The sequence below is a fragment of the Blennius ocellaris genome (genome assembly GCF_963422515.1).
Source record: "Blennius ocellaris genome assembly, chromosome: 16".
NCBI lineage: Eukaryota > Metazoa > Chordata > Actinopteri > Blenniiformes > Blenniidae > Blennius > Blennius ocellaris.
Window position 1 is genome coordinate 3,627,467 of NC_137665.1, and position 19,214 is coordinate 3,646,680.

At 41.8% G+C, this 19,214-nt stretch overlaps 1 protein-coding gene across 1 annotated transcript in view; it reads left to right on the forward strand.

Moving 5' to 3' along the window:
• Positions 1-8,104: 8,104 nt before the first annotated feature.
• slc29a4a (solute carrier family 29 member 4a) overlaps positions 8,105-19,214 on the forward strand; it is a gene marked incomplete at its 5' end in the record, with an annotated part of 17,264 nt that continues 6,154 nt past the window's right edge. The window contains 6 exons of the mRNA XM_080511317.1: positions 8,105-8,339; positions 14,366-14,497; positions 14,653-14,766; positions 15,506-15,634; positions 16,929-17,003; positions 17,103-17,371. Coding sequence (XP_080367443.1) covers positions 8,105-8,339; positions 14,366-14,497; positions 14,653-14,766; positions 15,506-15,634; positions 16,929-17,003; positions 17,103-17,371 — 954 coding nt within the window. The remainder of the gene's footprint in view (positions 8,340-14,365; positions 14,498-14,652; positions 14,767-15,505; positions 15,635-16,928; positions 17,004-17,102; positions 17,372-19,214) is intronic.

The window sequence follows — 19,214 nt, forward strand, 5'->3', positions numbered from 1 at the left end:
TGAGCGTAGAGGAAGAGATGCCACAAACACGCTCATGGAAAAAAAAAGGTAAAATGTGAGAGACAGACAAAAAAGACAAAATAAGCAGGTAGACAACAACCCCCGTTGATCTGGAGGATTTCACGCAGATTAAATTTGTACGACTAACGTGTGTCTGGACGAGCATCAAAAACGCCCGCTGTGCCACAGGACATGCTTTTACGTCTTCTTAAAGAATAGTTTGGTTGATAATTTGCAGATTAGTACTGATTTATTCTCCGTGCGAGACTGTTTGAGGGAAAGCCACTGCTTCCATAGGGCTTTCACTGGCACTGTATGAAACTGGAGGCTGTTTTGAGATGAAGCATAATTAAGAATTGTATTCACTGAGATGAGTGTTTAGGCCTGTTCTGGGCTGTAAATGAGTTTTTTTATATTGCTAATGCAAACAGAGTTTGTTTATCTTAATCTCTAAACTAATGTAAATGTATGCTTGGTATCTTTTAGTGCAAAATATAGTGTGTTCGCTAGAATGTACTGCCGGGAGCAGATTGATTATCGGTTGTCATAAAGACTGGAAACATGGAGCCATTTACCTGCCAAAGACAATAAAAAAGCCTTATGCTAGCACAGTGATAGCTCAGTGCATGAAAATGCAATAATTAGACTTTTTATAGGTGATTTTGTGCAAAGATTTTATTTAATAATTAATTTTACAAAAAAAAAAAATTCTTTGGTACTCGAAATATGAAAATCTTCTCATTCTATAACGCATTCATGCCTCTTCTGTATTCACGGGAAGCTTCAGCTGAGTCCAGCTCACGAGTGGTGAAAAGTAGAGTTTATCTAGGACGGGGTGTCCGTCTGTCACCGGGGTAACTCAGGGACTCTCACACCAACTGGCACCTCGGAGCCATCGATCAATCTTACACCCTCCCAGGAGTTTGAGGGAGAGGTGATGATCAGAGCGACAAGACCAGAGCGGCGAATTCTTCACCGCATACGTTTACAGCAGGTGCATTTGTATTCGAACCCGTTGTTAGATAATGGTACAGAGTATGGATGGGTGGATTAATAAAGTGTTTTCCCTCAATATGTAAAGAATACTGATATGAGATCCGATTTTTTTCCCACAGCTTGGGGTCACGATGCACTAAAGCTGCAGACTAGAAGCAAAGGCAGGATACATCCCGGACATTCTGCGCATGTGAGTATGGAAATTAAAGTAGTTGCTCCATGCATATGGCGGTGACTTGATGTTTACCTGCTTCCCTGCAACGTTGGGACGTCCCACGACGCTTTGCACGCCACTTATGACCACAGATCACTTCATGGCAGCCCAGTGCAGAACCTCGGAACGATTCACACCGGCATCAGACTGCCATTTGTGTTTTATCGACAGAGAAGCGTGAAGCTGCTATGGAAAACCTGAACATTGACCTTCTCACTATGAGGCTGTGGGTTGAATTTAAGTTTTCATTTTCAGTCACGAATATGTGCTGATTGTTGTTTTTTTACCCCTCCTTTTTTCAATCGAACGCTGAGCACTCCAAAATAAACACCCAAAACAACTTTATCTTTAGAATCCTTGGTGAAAAAAATGAATGAATAAATGAACCTAATCGTGATTGACTCAGAGTGGCTCAGTGAGTTGATTTTTGTTTTTGTCTAATAAATGTTCATATATCTTTGAATAAAGCTGTAAATAAATAGAAATAGAAATAGAAATGTACCGTCCTAATTTGACATCAGTAAAAAGGCTTGCAAATCCTTTTGGAGCCGCTTCGCATTTACATTTTGGCCTGGAATTTGGAATACCCTCATTTAAGAACTAACATCTCACAATGACACTCTGTGACAGGGGAGCCAAATAGACCATGACAGCCTGCAGTAGTTTTCGAAATTAAAAAAATATATACTGTGAATGTGCTTGTAAAGAGGAGAGTTGCTCTTCTTTAATGGTCTGTGCTGGTTATAGTGAGCTGTGGAGCTTTGGAGTTTTCAAGCTCTCGCTGTCGGTGTGATTTGAGGACAAAACTCATGAAAGTCTTGATCTTACTGTTTCAGTCAGCAATAAAACAATAGAGTCTATTCAGACCCAAAAAGTTTAGGTCACAACGGGTCAGCTATCTGGATTTTCTGCTGCAGGGCTTACTCAATAATGCATACATAAATACATCAAGCTAAGACGACTGCATTGCATTTCTTTTTACTTTAAATCTGCTGCCAGTACACAGTTTTGTATATAAAGTCTGGGACTGAAACGAAACATCTGGACTCAGCTTTCATGCACAAATCAAATCAAGTATCTGGAAAAAGAAAGCCCTGTTGAGGAAGTTTCATTAATTTCATGTAATTTAAAAAAAAGTGTTGATTTCTTGCGGTTCTGCAGCTGTTTTTAGTGTTTTAAATTTCAGAAACTGAACAATCTCATACTGACGAACGGCCACAGGAAGAAGGAGCAACATGAAGTCCTGGTTTTTGCCCCTTTGATTAGAAAATAAACATAATCTGCAATGTGGAAGAGTGAATTTTCAAATGTCATATCATATTTTTTCCTGCCTTCTACACCGTCTTAATTGGCATGTCCTCTTTGAATTATGCTGCTCTGCTCAAGGATGAACTGGAAAAAAAAAATAAAAAAAAAGAAGCCCTTTAGAATATCAAAAGATTTGTTCTCTGCAAGCCATATTTAAAATACCTGCATGTAATCATTTGCAAAAAAAAAAAAAAAAAAAAAAAGCTGTAAAGTCAAAAAAGGAAAGACTGACGGTGACACATTGCATTACATTTTGGATTTCGGATCATTTGTGATGTTCAACCCAGAGCCAGATGAGCTAAACGTGGCAGCAGTGAACATCAAAGCGGTAAAGTCAATGTGGGGAATAGGATTCAAACCCACGACCGCCCTCGCATCCCTGCAGTGCAGGTGCGGCGGCGGGAAGCAGCTGGTTCCGCCGCCGCCGCACTGACAGTGCACCTCAACCAGACAGCAATGCCATTTAGCTAATTCCCATCTGGCTTTGCCTCTTGCTATGGCAACAGAGGGGGTGTGCAGTTTGACAGGGCCCCTGCCAATAATAAAGCATTAGCATATTGAACAGAACTGATAAAACTGTCAATCACGCCGCAGCTCTGGTGCCAATATTGTGTTAGTGTGTATGTTCTGTATATTTTAGAAGAAAAATAAAAGAGTTTCTTTCTTTTTTTTTTTTCTTCTCCATCATCCAATATCCTTTCTATTTTTTTCCTTTCCTATCACTGTGTTTCTCACCCGTCTGCTTTGGCAGCCCACATCAAGCCAATGAAAGCCAAATAAAAAATTGAAAAGGCCCAAATGGGAGCAACAACTAATTGTCTGTTATGTTATGTCTCTATACCATTTGTACTTGACTTAATACCCTGGAATTTAAATACACTTCTACACAACAGGAGGGAGAGAGCGCCGTGTGCCTTTGAGGATAAATTTGACTGTGAGTGCAGACTTGCATGCTTTCAGTTGTTTTTCCTCCATTGAAATGTCATTTTTCATCCAAGTTTTAATCAAACTGTCCATGATGTGTAGGCCACAACTCCAAAAATGCACTCTTAATCATTTAAAGCCAGCCAGAAACTAAGTAGGAACTGTAGCCAGCATGAAGAATAAGCTGTTGAACATGCTTTGGGATGAAATCATTCTTGCCCCTGTCTAAAAACCAGATGCTTTGTCTGCAGCCTTGAGGGAAAGACAAAAAGATGGAGTGTCGAGGAGTGAAAAAGGGAGATAGGGAGCTCAGAGAGGGATCATTCCAGCTTTTCTTTCCCTCTAAATAATCTGAGTTTAAACCTGTGCTCGCGGGAGGAGACTGTGGAACTTGTGAGTCCTTGATATCAGCCACAAAGTCATGTAACATTATCGATATCTGAACACCAATCCAGCTTTCTATCGTTGCCTCTTGGTGTCCTGCTGGACATATTGGGCATGTGCACGAGAAATATGGAAAAATGTATGATAAGCAGAAAATATGTTGTTACAAGGCAGGGGTCCTTTATTTTTCAAGGGCTCTGCTCTCCAGGTTGTCTGACACTGCATTGCTGGACACAGCATCTTGTTTACACAGCAGAAACTGTCAAATGATGCAATCTTTACCTAATTTATTTCATGTTTCACTCCACCAATCCATCAATTGTTATTTTCTTTGTCAACATAGATTATGTAGACGGCAGTGGCTGCTCCCATTGGGTGCAGCAGCCTCCACCATTAACGTGTGAACGTGACTAAACAACGTAAACTGCGTTGGAGGCTACTCAAGCTGTAGAAAATCGCTATATAAGTCAAATCAATTCACCAGTTACCATGTAGCCAGTGGGTTCCATGAAGTCTTTGACGTGTAACCAATCATGCACATTGTGAAAACTCAATCCAACGAGACAGTTGTTTTTTTTTTTTGTTTTTTTTGCTCAAGTGCTGCATTAAGAAGAAACTCAACAAGAAAACAGCAGTAAGGTGCAATCAGGGCCACAGAAAAGCTCAGCGATACAGATTGCTTTTGTTTTGTGGCACAATTCAGAGCAGGACTTGTTGTTTATTCAAGTCATTTCCAGGTTTAGAGAATGTATTAGTTGCACGCGTCTCTCCGAAACTGCTTGTCGAGACCAACATGTTTTTCAGTGCAAAAGATGAACATCCAGAGGCAACGCGCCTCCCCCTTCCACATCTCGCCTCCTCCCTTTACTCTCATCCACGTCTCTCTCTCTCTCTCGCTCTCTCTCTCTCTCTCTCCCTCTCTCTCTGCCGCTGAAGGTGGAGGAGCGCGTGCAGGACTCGGCACCGGGGGCTTCCCTTCTGATGAGGGACCGGGTCTGGACGGTACCGACCGCCGTGAAAATCCTGCGGAAAAGACTTCTCTTCCCCTCGCTGCCGTAGAAAAGCCGGACGGTCGGACACAGAAAGAGCGAGAGAGAGAGAAAGAGGGAGAGAGAGAGGAGACGCGGGAGGTAAGGGCCATTAATAACCTGTTGTTAGTCTGTTTTTGTTTTTCTCACACACTAACGCGCTGCTGGCCGGGAAAAAAAACAAAAAAAACATACAAGGAGCGACGGAAAAGCTGCGCGTAAAGCTTCTTTCACTTGATTTGGATGGTTTTTTTTTTTTATTCTGTTTTTTTTTTTTTTTTTTTTTAAAGGAGAGAACTGAAACGGCCTGATCGCGTTTATCCAGTGCCCAGACGTTCTTTATCCAGATGCTTGTAATCATATTCTTTTTAATTCATCTTTGTCTTTGATTGATTTTATTGTTGTTGTTTTTTTTGTTTGTTTCCAATTTACGCACGTGCTTCACACACACTCACACAAAACAGGAATTCAGATCCCACACACCAAACACCTCATTACCAGCACGCGTGAGTCGAGGCGATTGAGCCTCGTTCACAATCAACAATAGAAACCGCAGCTCAATATTAGACTGCGATTCAATTACCGGAGCGATTGAAATGAGCGCAGGAAGGCTGAAGAGCGCCGCCTCAAGTCTGGACCTGGAAACTCCGCAAATCACGGCCGCAAGGCGCCGGAGAGAAATTGGCATCGTTATTGGTTTTAAAAGAGCCCATATAACCTTTTCGTCGACGAGGGGTACTTTGGCTGTTTTATGTCCCGCCGTTAAATCACCTGTTCCTCCGCAGAGCGGGACGTTACTGCGATAATAACCTTCTTACATCATCTGATCCCGCCGGTTCCCAGAGACAGTTTGGGTTTAAGATAGGATCTCGATCCTCCCCCCAATAAATAAATAAATAAATAATACATAAATAAAGCAGTTGTGTTCCTGCCTATAATCACACCTGCAGGGCATCGGAGGTGAGCAGGCGGCAGCAGGCGAGGCCACAGGGATCAGACGCGCGCGCTGACTGAGTTGAATTTGTGCGTCAACGCAGGTGCGCGCTACACGAGCCCCCCCCCCCCCCCCCCTCCCTTACCTCCATCCTCGGCCTTTTGTATTCCGTGTTTGCACACACAACAATGTCAATACCCATTTGTATTGATCCAGCTCGTTACAGTGACGTCACGTCCCCTCAAATTTGCTTGATAAAACGAGGTATTTTAGGACAGCAGTACAATTCCGACTTGTGGTTTTTGTATTTATTGACTGATTGCTTTCTATACAGACAAAAACAATAATTTCAAACAATAATGTGAGAAAAGGAAAATGGCCTTTTTAATGTTTTTCGTCGCTTAACATAACATTGGCGTAAAATCTCAAAATTCAACTCAACAGTCTTTATGTTGCATGGACGTTGTAGAAATGCGGTGATGTGACTCAACAAATGGCCATGACACAGTTCAACGTTGATATAAATCTGTGTTGTTTTTAAAAGTAAAGAAAACCAGATCATATCCTCCATGGCAGATACTGTCTACGCAAAAAGCTTTCATCTCCTCTCCCAAGAACCTATTATTCCTCATCATAAATATTGGTTTCCGAGAATAATCAATAAGAAATGGTGAAACTTCTTCAAAGCCTTAAGCAAGCCCAGTTTCCTTTAAAAAAATAAAATAAACAGACAGACAGTGACCTGGATGACTGACAGTCTTCACATACACATTCTATACTTTATGGGTTTAACAAAATAACACCTAGACTTGAGACCAAAGGGAATCAGCATGTCAACATAAAAACAAAAAAGAAAATTCTATGATAAAACGAGTTTCCCTTCTATTTTTTCAGAGTTTCCTCAAAGTTATGAAATGAAAAGTAGATTAATTTAGACATCAGCTATATTCCTGTACCCACAGTATATCTCTGCAGTGATCCTTTAACACTGATTGCTTTTAATAAAATGTTTTAAAGCGAACAGAGGTGCATGAATTCTCTGCTTAATGGGGCTGAACTATTGTGGAAACCTCAGGCACCATTATCAGTATTACAAGCTCACGAAATGATAAAAGTTCTAGTATGGATGTGCATAATTATTATAACTGTTTACTAAGCAGAACATTGTTGCCTTTTTTTGAAAGGTGAATTAAACTGGCCGGCTAATAACTCAGACGTTACAGTTTGTTTATTTTTTTTAAATCTTTCTATAAGGTGACTACGGTTTATTCATAGAGGCTATAAGTGTATATCGTATGCATGGCGTTTTGTTGTTTAAGAAACTACATTTCTGTAATCAGTTTGTATTTTGGTAAACAAAATCATGCATTTTAGCCCTTTGCTTTCAAAACCCTATTCTGATGTCTGTTTTTGGCAAAATACTTACTTACTTACTTACTATTAGGGCCTCTGTTCCCCAATTCACCTTTTGCCCCTGTGAATAGAACATCTTTGATATTTAGGCTCCAGATCATATAAAAAAAACATCAAAAACATTGATAGCAACTTGGACCAAAATTAATCCAATTTACTCTATTTCTACAAAACGTATCATAAATGGCTGAATTGCTTATATGCCAGCTGGAAGTCTTTCTTCAGAGTCTATTAAAATCACAATAGCAAATTGCATCCCTGTTGCATAATGTTAAATATCATACATAATTGAATAACAGGTTTGTTTTTTACTGGATGCCTTTATTTCTCGGTTCCTGGATTCAGTAGGAGTCCGGAACCCACTGATATTTATATATTTTTTTAATCATACCAATGCTGTTGACTTTCTTGGAAAGGAGGATTCTGAATGCCAGTGAGATGTTCCCAGTGGAATACAGGTTAATTTAACTCATTTCTAAAGTAAAAGCGTATTTCATCTATGCAGTCTAGACGCAGAAAACAGTTCGTTTATAGTTTTATAATAAAGAGAAAAGCAGCTCTTAGAGATTTAGTGTGTTTTTCATCTGTATAATTTGGTCCACTATCACTCCAGTTCTCTCATTCAAAATGCCTCTCACACACATAAAATGATCAATGTTTCGTTTTGTCTTGTTTTACCCTTGTTATTCCACCTTTGCCTGCTCTTTTAGATTTTAATTCTCCCCCTCGTTTGTTTCCCTCCCTGCAGCTCCTCCATCATTCGAAGCTCTCCCGCCTCTCTCCCTGGGCGTGTTCGCTGGGATTGTGTTTAACATCATGCACGCTCCCACGAGGGTGCAGCCCGTCTCGTGAAGGCGAGCGCTCCGTCCAGTGTCTGTTCGTGCGCACGCCTCAGGTGCAGAGATGGGCTCGGTGGGCGCCGAGCGCCGCCGGCCCACGCCGGCCCAGACGCCCGAGGAGAGGGATGTGTGGAGGGATGGCGTGAGAGCCGGGTGGAGGGAACCGGGGAGGGAGGGCTGGAGGGAGGCGCGAGAGAGCGGCGTGGTGCAGAGCTACAGCTTCGACTCGTACCAGCTGGAGGAGGAGGAGATCAGTAAAGACGCCCCGGAGCGAGGAGTGCTGGCTCTGTCCGAGCCTGGTGAGGGAGTTCCTGTTTGTGTTTGTGTGTGTGTGTGTGTGTGTGTGTGTGTGTGTGTGTGTGTGTGTGTGTGTGTGTGTGTGTGTGTGTGTGTGTGTGTGTGTGTGTGTGTGTGTGTGTGTGTGTGTGTGTGTGTGTGTGTGTGTGTGTGTGTGTGTGTGTGTGCTATTTATAAGGGCCAGTAGAAGGAAGGTAAATCTATCACAACAGCAATCCATCAACATGATAAGTGAAGGGCACAAGATGATGTTCTTCTTCTTCTCCACATCAGGAGGAAAACAAAATGTTTGCGCAGATAGAGCGTCTGCACATTATTTATTTTCCCCCTGTAGGTTTCTGGTAAATTTTACAAGAATTTGTTTGTTTGTTTTTTTGCTATGACGGTCTTGGTGGCACATTGCCAGCACCACACTCTACATTATACTCCACATTACTGTAATACATCCAGGGGGGGGCCTGTAGATTCTCTTTGACATGTATATTAATAGCCGCTTTCACTGCAGTAGTTTTACAGTAACACTTGGATTTCATAACGCTTTCAAACTCAACATTTCCACCGTATCGCGTTCAACTTTCCGTGTTAAATCTAAATAGCACCCTTTGTTGGGAGCAGTGGCGGCACTACTGGAGAGGCTCAACGTGCACTGCCCTTTATTCATTCTGGAAAGGAAAGCCCTGCACAGCAGTTAAAGCACATCCCTCTTTCTCCCGTGAGGCGATAAAGGATGAGGAAGGTAAAGATAATAATAATAAAATAAAATAGAGCTACCGGCAGCAACAGGCCAGGAGTTTCAGCAGCTTGGGTGGCTGCTGCCGTCACCACAACTTGCTCCAGTTAAAAGACAGAGAGCTGTAATAATAACAGCTGCGTCGTGGGATGAAGATTTTGATGGAAATTCGATCGTCATCACTCCAGGTGGTGGAGGTAGACGAGCCCACCTGCAGTATTCGAGATAAAAAGTAGGATTTCTGACAATGTTTGGGGGTTGAAGTAAGGTGAGCCATTGAAGGAATATATGAAAAGGAAAAAAAAAAAAAAGGAGTCAAAATCAGGTGACAGGATGGGAAGAGTCATGACAAGCCTTGTGAAATCACATCCGTCACATCCATCTGCTATAGGTTTTTTTTATCCTCTTCAGGATTGCTGGACAGAATCCTAACCAGCTGAGGGGTGAAGGCAGGGCCAGTCTGGACAAGTTCCCAGTTCACAGGACATTTTGGACTGTTGGATGAAAAACTTTTTGCAGGAGGAACTTTTAAAATCCACATCACACCATGTTAGGTTTGATAATTCTTTGTCAAGACGGCTTCAGAGTCCCAATGGCAGGTTGTCTTAGACATCCATGTTCTTGATATCGTTGTTTGTGGACAACTTAGGGGGCTAATCTGAAGGATAACCCCATATCCATTGGAATGATGAAAACCAAAAGTTAAATTGAGATGATAGCATTATGTAATAGCAGGTAGCTAACCCTTCTTTAAACCGAAACACTTTTAAAAAGACATTCTTTTGACAACACAGCTGCCGAGAAAATGCTGTCAGTACTAGAAAAGGCTTTACAGAGATGATGGTTACACGTGTAAGCAGCAGATATAAAGACAAACATATCCTGATACTTGCAATATTTACTGAATATTTAACTTGATATCGCAAACTTCAATATTTTCCAGGTTCCCTGGAGAACATGAGACTTGATTTTTTTGAGATGCGATGTTTGTAAATGTATATTGTACAGAGGAAAACCACCTTGTTGTTGACGGTCCTCTAGCTACACCACTTAAATGTCAGTCAGCTGCTGCCATGGAAACGCCTTCCCAGCGGCTTGACGCTCAGATTATGTTGTTTCCACGAAGACAATAGTCCACTCAACAATAGATTTGATCCCTTCTGGAAAATGATGCACAGGAGTGGCTGCATTATTGCTGATTTATCGTTGGTGGTTGTGGTTGGAAGCAGGAATGGGGTGCAGCTTGGATTGGCTCCAGCGCCCCGCCAACCTGCACAGGATTAAGCAGCATTGAAGATGAACGGATAGATATGTGTGTGTGTAGATGTGTGTGTGTGTCTGAACTGAGTTTTGTGACGGTGTACTTGAATTTGTTTCGACACAGAATCTATATGCGCATATCAAAATCTCTGCAAGTATAATTGGATGTAGGCATATATAATCCCATTTTTTTACAGGAGTAACGTGTTTGACATGTGCACACTGCTTACAAGAAGCTGTACAGGTTTATCTCTTCACCTCCTCCTCCCGAGGCAGATCTCTCAGTCAGATGGGGTTTTTTTACAAGTAGATTTTTTTTTAAATTCCATCCTCTGTAACAGTGGGATTTTTCTTTCCCCCCCGAGACAAGACTTGTAGGGTCACTCTGGCACTCTGCACTAAGTCAATGGTTTCAAGCATAACATTTCAATACGATGGATTGTGACGATAGGCAGCGACTGGGAATGGATGAGGTTGACGCAAAGCAAGTCATTTCAATTGCTCACACTGCTTATCAGCACCTGTATTAACCAGCAGTGACTAGAAAGCATCACCACTACTATGTCCTGGGTTCAGTCATGTAATGCTACTTCGTAATGCCGAAGTCACTAGTGAGATACTGAGATGAAACCGTCAACATCCTGACAGGGTGCAGGAAACCTGTGGTTATGGACAAATGTCTGTTTTTGGTGTGGCTGAAGTGGAGCAAAATCCAAGCCGACAGAGAGAGATCCGCCCGAGGGAGGGGTAAGAACAGACTATTACAGGTCCTCAGTGCGCACACACACACACACACACACACACGCAAAACATTTTACTCGCATAAAAAAATTGGATTAGACGCATATAAATCCTATTACACACGGATAAATTCCATTGTGCACAACGCAAGCCTGAGTATGCACAAATCTCAGCATGCACTCATAAATCTCACTCTCAACACACAAGTGTACGTCCCGCGTTGACCAACGTGCAGGACATGAAACAAGTACAGCAATTACACTGGGAAGAATCGACATAGAAACACGCAGCAACAGAACCAGATGCGAGAGCTGTGTGTTCAGAAAAAAAAAAAAAAAAATCCCAGGGATTGGCGAATGACTGTTCCACGAAAAATGAGTCATAATGAATTTAATGAGTGTCAGGATTTGCGTTTGCAGATAATGGTGGAGGCAGGAGATAATGACAGCAGTGGAAATACACGGATGAGGTGTATCTAAAAAAACACAGGGGGCGGGTCTGCCCACAGACAATTGCGGCGTTGCCTGGATACACAGGTTGAACAAAGGCCAGGTTAATCAGATCAAAAGTGACCATATAGAGACCGAGGGGCTGCAGACAGACTGACAGACTGACAGCCGTTTCTCTGCTTCCTTGTCGGTTCTCCTTCTGTTTCCCCCCCTTATCGTTCTCCTGCCTTCGCTTGTTCTCTGCACCCGTCAGTCTTTGCCCCTCAGTGTGCAGCCGACAAGACAGGTCCAGGATGTCGACTGAGACGCAGTCGGCCTTTTGCTTCAAGGGAATAAAAGATGCAGAGTTGTAGAAATGTGGGTTCGGGAAATATAATGAAGTCTGTAATTACAGTCCCAATGTCCTAAAGCAGCCACCTCTTAATGTCAAGCTGCAATCCAAATCGAGAGAAAAAATTAGTTTAATTCATATTAGAGAATATTACCGTACACCAACACAACATATTTAATCATAAATGACCAGCAATTAAGGAGGAAATATTCCTTTTTATGCTCTGTTAGCTGCATTGGAATTAAAATCGAATATCTTTACTTATATTCATATTGGTCTTTTTTTTTTTGAAGAGACTCAATCACGTTTTAATTCACACACATGAAATACGTTCTGTGTTGACACAGATGTAATCATAAAATGTAGGTCCAAATTGCCACTTTAGTTTTCATGGCCTTCATCCTTTCACGTGCCAACGCCTCCATGCACAAAACATATTTGTGCCCCCCCCCCACCTTATCCTCATGACAGCAAAGTCTATATCTAATATTGTGACAGATGCTCGATTAGCAAATGTAAACAAGCTCCATTGGTCCTCTACAGTGTGACACTTTGCATTATTGCTGTTTACTATTAAGTGAGTAGTGTGTTGTTGTTTTTTTGCACAGGCAATGAGCCAGACACCCACCAGTTGACACTCACAGTCCCTCAGGACTGTACAAACATTACCAGAGGGTGTCGTGGAACCGAAAGGCAGATATTTGCACTCTGCAGCCCTTTGATTGTTCCTCATTGGAAGAACTCCGACTCAGCAGGATGATCCATGTGTCCAACAAGTGTTTTGCTTTCATAACAGAATGTTAGCGTTACCTCATACTGCTATCCTTCTTCTTGCTCGTAGCGTACCACGTCTTAGCGCAGTTTTCCTTTGGAAATACACTGATAATGTGCAGTGGTTAAGTTGAAGTTGCGGCTCAGCCCTTCACAGCAGTCGTCTACTTTGCTTTAAAATGTGTGGGCAATTAATATTTCCACGGGGCCACATGAAAAACCGAGAACTGCGGTGGAGGGCGGTCTGCAGTTCTGCGCAGTATTAGTATAACTTATAAAAGAGAAGCAGTTCGATAAACCACCATTCCTTCTTTGCGTCTTCATTTTCATATGTTTTGTCTGATTATCGTGACTGATATTTGTTTGAGTTTAACACAACGATGATCGGATATCTTGATATTTTAAGCTACATTTGGCCCATGAACGGTTCTCAGGTTTGCTTTCGAGGGCTGAGAGACTATTTGGAGAGGAGCATGACAAGGAGGGAGCACTTTTCTTTGTCCTTTATGCATATTTCATTCCCACCTTTCTTTGCTTTAATGGATTTACGCACAAGTGGTCTCATCTATAAACATTGCATACACCCCAAAAAAAAAAAAAAAAAAAAACCCAGCATGCCAACACTGCATTTATAAAACCTCAGTTTTTGTGGGTGATCATCATAGCTGCATTTTTTTGTTTCTTCAACACACAAATGTGACAAATATGTGTGGAGAGCAGAGGAATGGAGGGAAGCACAGTATAGGGTGTAACTGGAGTCCTGCAGACACACAACCAAGAGACAGGAAGTGGGACAGGGGAGAGAAAAGACAGAAATCACCCCAAACACCTGCTGGCCACATATAACCCGCCACCCCAGGCCCCCAAAAAACTCATTTTAAAGGAAAAATGGGTTTACTTACATGCTGATTCTGACCAATGTGTCCACACACTGCGGAAATCTGGAGGCACAGATGGTGAAACCACTAATGCTGTCGTAGGGGTTCACTTTATATCACACGTCACGTACAGGTCTTTTTCATAGTAAATATCTATATGACATTTTATATTGTCACATGCAGTCCCCAGCTTTATTAGCTGCAGCTCATGAACCAGTTCATTAAAACACAGTATTACTAGTGATGAGAGGAGAAGGGTTATTTATTATACTCAAATGTAATTGTATTGATTCTGTTGCTACTATATTATCAAATGTATTTAATAATATAGTGAAATGAATAAATACATGCATGTTGATTTAATAAACTTGAATGAGAGACATAAGACTTATTGGTAGTTGTTCATCAAATTACTGGCTATGATTCTGCTTTGTGGCTCTCATGTATAAATGTTGCTTTTATAGTTTTGCACGATATTGCAGATTACTGTGTTGTAACTGTTGACTTATGATTTGCATTGGAATGTTAAAAATGTCCTCAATGACAGTTAGTAGCATGAAACAGAAAGTCTGCTGTGAAATCTAAACACTCGGAAATTATTTGGAGCCATTAAAGTAGGCTTACGGGATTAAGACAGGATTAAAAACTGTTATTTATTTTTTTTTAAAGAAAGAAAGAAAAGAAAACCCTGCACATCACACTAAACACAAAATACAAACATCCAGGCCTTCGACTGGAAACCACTTTGACTGCTCCTCAGTCAGATCAGTGTTTCGGACGCTTTGAATTGAATTCCCTCCGATCTGTTTGATGTATGATTTCACACTGTTTTAATTCTCTGACCTTTGACTCGTTCCTTTCCGCCCAGACTTTGAGGAGCCAATCCCCGACGATCGTTACCATGGCATCTACTTTGCAATGTTATTGGCCGGCGTGGGATTCCTGCTCCCCTACAACAGTTTCATAACGGACGTGGACTACCTGCACCAGAAGTTTAAAGGTATTACTAAAGACGACAAAAAAACCCAAAGAAATAGGAGCGAAGAGCAACAAAAAAAACTTTCCGTAACTTAAATGGCGTCACTCGTTAAACACAGTCACCCACAGAGTAGTGGAACACGATGGTGTTCATTAGTGCTCTGGTTTGCGTTTCAGGGACGTCCATAGTGTTTGACATGAGTCTGACGTACATCTTGGTGGCTCTGCTGGCCGTCATACTCAACAATGTGTTGGTGGAAAGACTCAGCATGCACACCAGGATCACTGTGGGTAAGTATCAGAGGAGCCTGGACAAAAACATGGCTCCCTCTAATGACTTATTAATGAAGCTCAGGGCATTCATCACAGAGGGCTGCACAGAAAATAAAATAAAAGTCTCCCGTGATTCTTGCATTGTTTCTAATCAGGAAATATTTCAAGCAAACTTGCGAAAGTCAGAAAATTCATTCTTTAAAGGGTAGTGAGTATTTTTTTTCTCCAGATTTACTGTTTTTTTTTTTTCTTCCATATTTCAAAATATGCTTAAAGAAAACTCCCTATACTCAATAAACCATATAGATACAAGCAAACACACACTAGATGATTTAAAATGAGGCTTGGTAATATCCAGGCTGAAGATGCCCAAAGATAAAAAGCTGTTTTTTCACGCTCCTACATTGTAAATTATAATCAGCGTGTGATTCTGCAGATTAACACGAATAACATCATGGTAGTTTGTCATCTTTTGAGAAATGTCCTCAAGGAGAAGATTGACGCCTCCACATCAGTATACGGTGCATGTAAGAGTCACCGCAGTATCATCTGCGTGTCAATCCCTTTTGAAGTGTTCTGTGTGCTTGAAAGCTTTTCTCTGGAGGTAATAAACCTGGGATCATACCTCAGATGATGGCAAAAGTATTTTTTTTTTCTTTCCACCCCCGACTCTCAGATATAAGCTCAGTCATGTATGACACACACACAGAGTAGCCTGGATCGCTGACGTCTCCTGTGTCTGTCGCTTCCTCTGCAGGTTACGTTTTAGCTCTCGGGCCGCTGATCTTTGTCAGCGTGTTTGATGTCTGGCTGGAGAAGTTCACCACCAGGCAGGCCTACGTCATCAACCTGGTGTCGGTGGGCGTGGTGGCCTTCGGATGCACAGGTACTACTGACAATCATCGTTCTTCTCATTTGCAGAAGATCTATTTTGTTTTTGCACATTTTATCTGCACTGCCTATTATGGAATCCGATTTAAAACCAGAACTGAGAGCGATCCGTCTATTCCAATAATTCAAATTGGACGTGCACCTGCCACTGCGCCGCTTTTATTCTTCTTCTATTGTAATCAATAGCCTGAATCTATACTTGTTGATTGCATCATCTCTAAAAATCCATTAAGTTAAAGACAAATTCCTTCGCTATTATGAGGGATCACGTCATCAAATCTCTCAAATAGACTATTTTTACTGTGATGGTTGGCAGTGGAAAAATACTGTCTTATCTAACATTTTACCGGGTATTGACTCTGCTTGTTAGCTCGGCTCGTGATAGAAAAATAATAATGTCAACGGCACTAGTTTTTAGCTGACCGGCTGTATCTCCTTTCATTTGACTGCCTTGTTGATATAGTTTTGTTTTACCATTTAATGTAGGTTTTATGACCATTTGATTGTCTGTTTTTATCCTTTCGGCTCTGTCGAGTCTCCTCAATGATGTTATCATACTTTTTTGTTAATTAATCCTTGTCTTAGGTGTTTCCTTGTCTCCACTTGTCGTCTCTTTATCTGTGATCTGAACTGCTTGAAAGGTGCAGACAAAATTTGATTGATTTCCTGCTTATTGACCTAATTATGGCCCGGAAGTATGCCTGAATATATGTAAGTAAAAAAAGCTGACAACATCCATTTAAAGAGGTAGATACCATTTGATCCATTTAATTCAGCACCACACCACAGGGAGGCCACGGCGCTTATTAGTATGGAGACGAGCAATCAGCAAAAACAATACCGTTTTTTTCCCCCTTTGTGGAAAATCAAAATGAAGCTAAGAGAAGAATTACTCCTCTCATGTAGGAGCTAAATAAGGTTTCTATCAGAGCTGCCTGGTGAGAGAGAAACACACCCGGCGGATGTTTGATACCCGGAGCAGGTTTCCTCATGGTGGAGCTCAACGCCTGTCAACCAGCAGCCAACGGTTTAATTAGTGGAGGTCTGCAGGTCGGAGGCGCTTCTCTGGAGTGGTGTGTGTGTGTGTGTGTGTGTGTGTGTGTGTGTGTGTGTGTGTGTGTGTGTGTGTGTGTGTGTGTGTGTGTGTGTGTGTGTGTGTGCGTGTGCGTGTGTGTTTTTGCGTGCGGCTTCGGAAGTGGCACCTTCTAAATAAACAGCGCTGCTACAGTGTTGACTGTTGGGCCTCTGTTTGCCTCTGATAACCACTTCCTCCTCTTGCCTCCCCTCAGTGCAGCAGTCCAGTTTCTATGGTTACATGGGGATGCTGCCCAAGAGGTACACGCAGGGGGTGATGACCGGAGAGAGTAAGTCGGCTCACGGTGACGACGCAGCGCCGCTTCGTCTTCACCCCCCCCCCCCCGTTCACTCACCTGTCTTGTCTCCGTCTTCGCCTCCTTCGAAAGGCACGGCCGGCGTGATCATCTCCCTTTCTCGGATCTTCACCAAGCTGCTCATCGCCGACGACAAAAAGAACACGCTGATCTTCTTCCTGGTCTCCATCAGCATGGAAATGCTCTGCTTCCTGCTTCACCTGCTGGTCCGCCGCTCCCGCTTCGTGCGCTACTACACCAGCCACGCTCAGGGCCGGGGGCCGGCGAAGTGCCACGACCCGCGGGACAACGGGACCGGGTACAGGGTTCATCACGACGTCACTGCGGAGGAAGTAAGATTTGTAAGTTTGTGAACTGTTCTGCAGCTCTAACTCGGTTCTCATGGCACGTTGTTGGTGCGTTTGCCATAAATCCCCCAATACATTTTTTTTTTGTGGTCCCACGGGGATTTTATTTGAATGTCAAGGTCGTTTTGCTATAAGAACTTGTTCCTTAATTCTTTTCTTCGGGGAGTAATAGTAATAAATTATAATAGTGCGCAATATACAGTATAACAGCGTAGCAACAGCATATTAAGTGGAAAAGCCTGTTCGATGATTAAAGCAAAGACACTATAAAATAGTAAAAAAAAAAAAAAAGCTAAATTGCTACAAGGTACAGATGCAAAAGTGACTAAATGATGCATGTGTATATGTCTGCAAATGCATTTTACTGTCTTTGAACCACAATTCGCTTTATAGAGTGTGAGTAGTGAATGAAAATAGGTCTGGTGTGAGAATGTGATGTTCAAGTTTACCCTTTATAGAGCAAGTGCCTTCATTTGATCTTTGATGTTGTTACATTCATGATTACTATTCTATTCTATTCTATTCTATTATGCCCTAACTAATAATTTTGAGTAACACAGATTACCTGCTCAAATTGTTGTGCTTAAACATTGAGATGGAGGATCATAAATATATATCAAGCTAATAATGACTAAAGAGAAAGATCATTTTCTTGCTATGAAAAATAAATTAGTCTTACACGCACTTTAAAATGTTTAATGTTTTATCCGTGAATCCTTAGAGAAAAAAAACAGTGTAAAATTCTTTTGTATGTTGTGCCCATGAGCTTTGAATTGCTTTGAAGAGGGGATCAAGTTTGTTCCCACAAGCGATGAAAATAATTCTATAGAAATAATTCAGTAGCAAACCGCACCCCGATTCTATCTGCATGCAGTGAATCTACTGAATATTGATGATCCGCTGGCTTTCATGTGGGGCCACCAACAGGTCAGTTTTGATTATGATGAAATATCTGTTAAAGGAGTCATTTTCAAAGAAATGTAGAAGAGGTGAGGCAACAAGTTGAACCAGAAGAATATTACATAAGGTGAGTTAATGTCAGGTACTGTGCATTTACATTTAACTGAATGGAAGCCTGGAAGAAAATAGGATAATGGTATCGCGTTTCGTAAACGCAGCTCTTCTTCCCACACTTCAGCGCTCCTGCAAATCACCACTCGTCACTTCAGTCGTAAAATATTAGCAGGAAATCACGCCAGGTAAATATGTGAGGTGTAGCAGCGAGCACTCTGTCACCAGATGGAATCCGGAGTTTGTATGTTCTCTCTCATTTCCTCCCGGTCCAAAACATGTGTTTGAGGGTCATTGGCGACTCTAAATTCCTGAACTCATGAAGCAGAAAATTGATGGAAATGAGTAAATGTGAAAATAGAGGTGCACCCTCCAAAACTCATATTGTGTCTTTTCAATGAAAACAAACCTCTCAGAGAGGTTTAAACTCATCACCGACTTTGGTTTAAACAAACTTTACTCCCTTTTTACTTCATGAAATTAAGTTTGTAACAAAAAAAACCCACAATGTTTTCCTGAAGCTTGTTGTTTGAAGGGAGATATTTAACCTGCAGATTCTGTCACCGAGTTTAACATGCAGTCTTCATTCATTACATCTTCATAAATGTTCCAATAACAAAGTGCTTTCTCAACTCGGAAGGGAAGCAGATGTTCGGTGCCATGCAGCTTGTTTTCTCAGTGTCGGTGGGGGCGTGCACACGGAAGAACCGAGAGCTGAGTGGGTTTTAAATCGGAGAATTGTTTATTTAAGCCACGGGCTGCATTTTTTGGGGCTGTGAGTCAGAAAGCAAATTATTATAAGAGCGTAAGAGCAGAGGGATTTCTT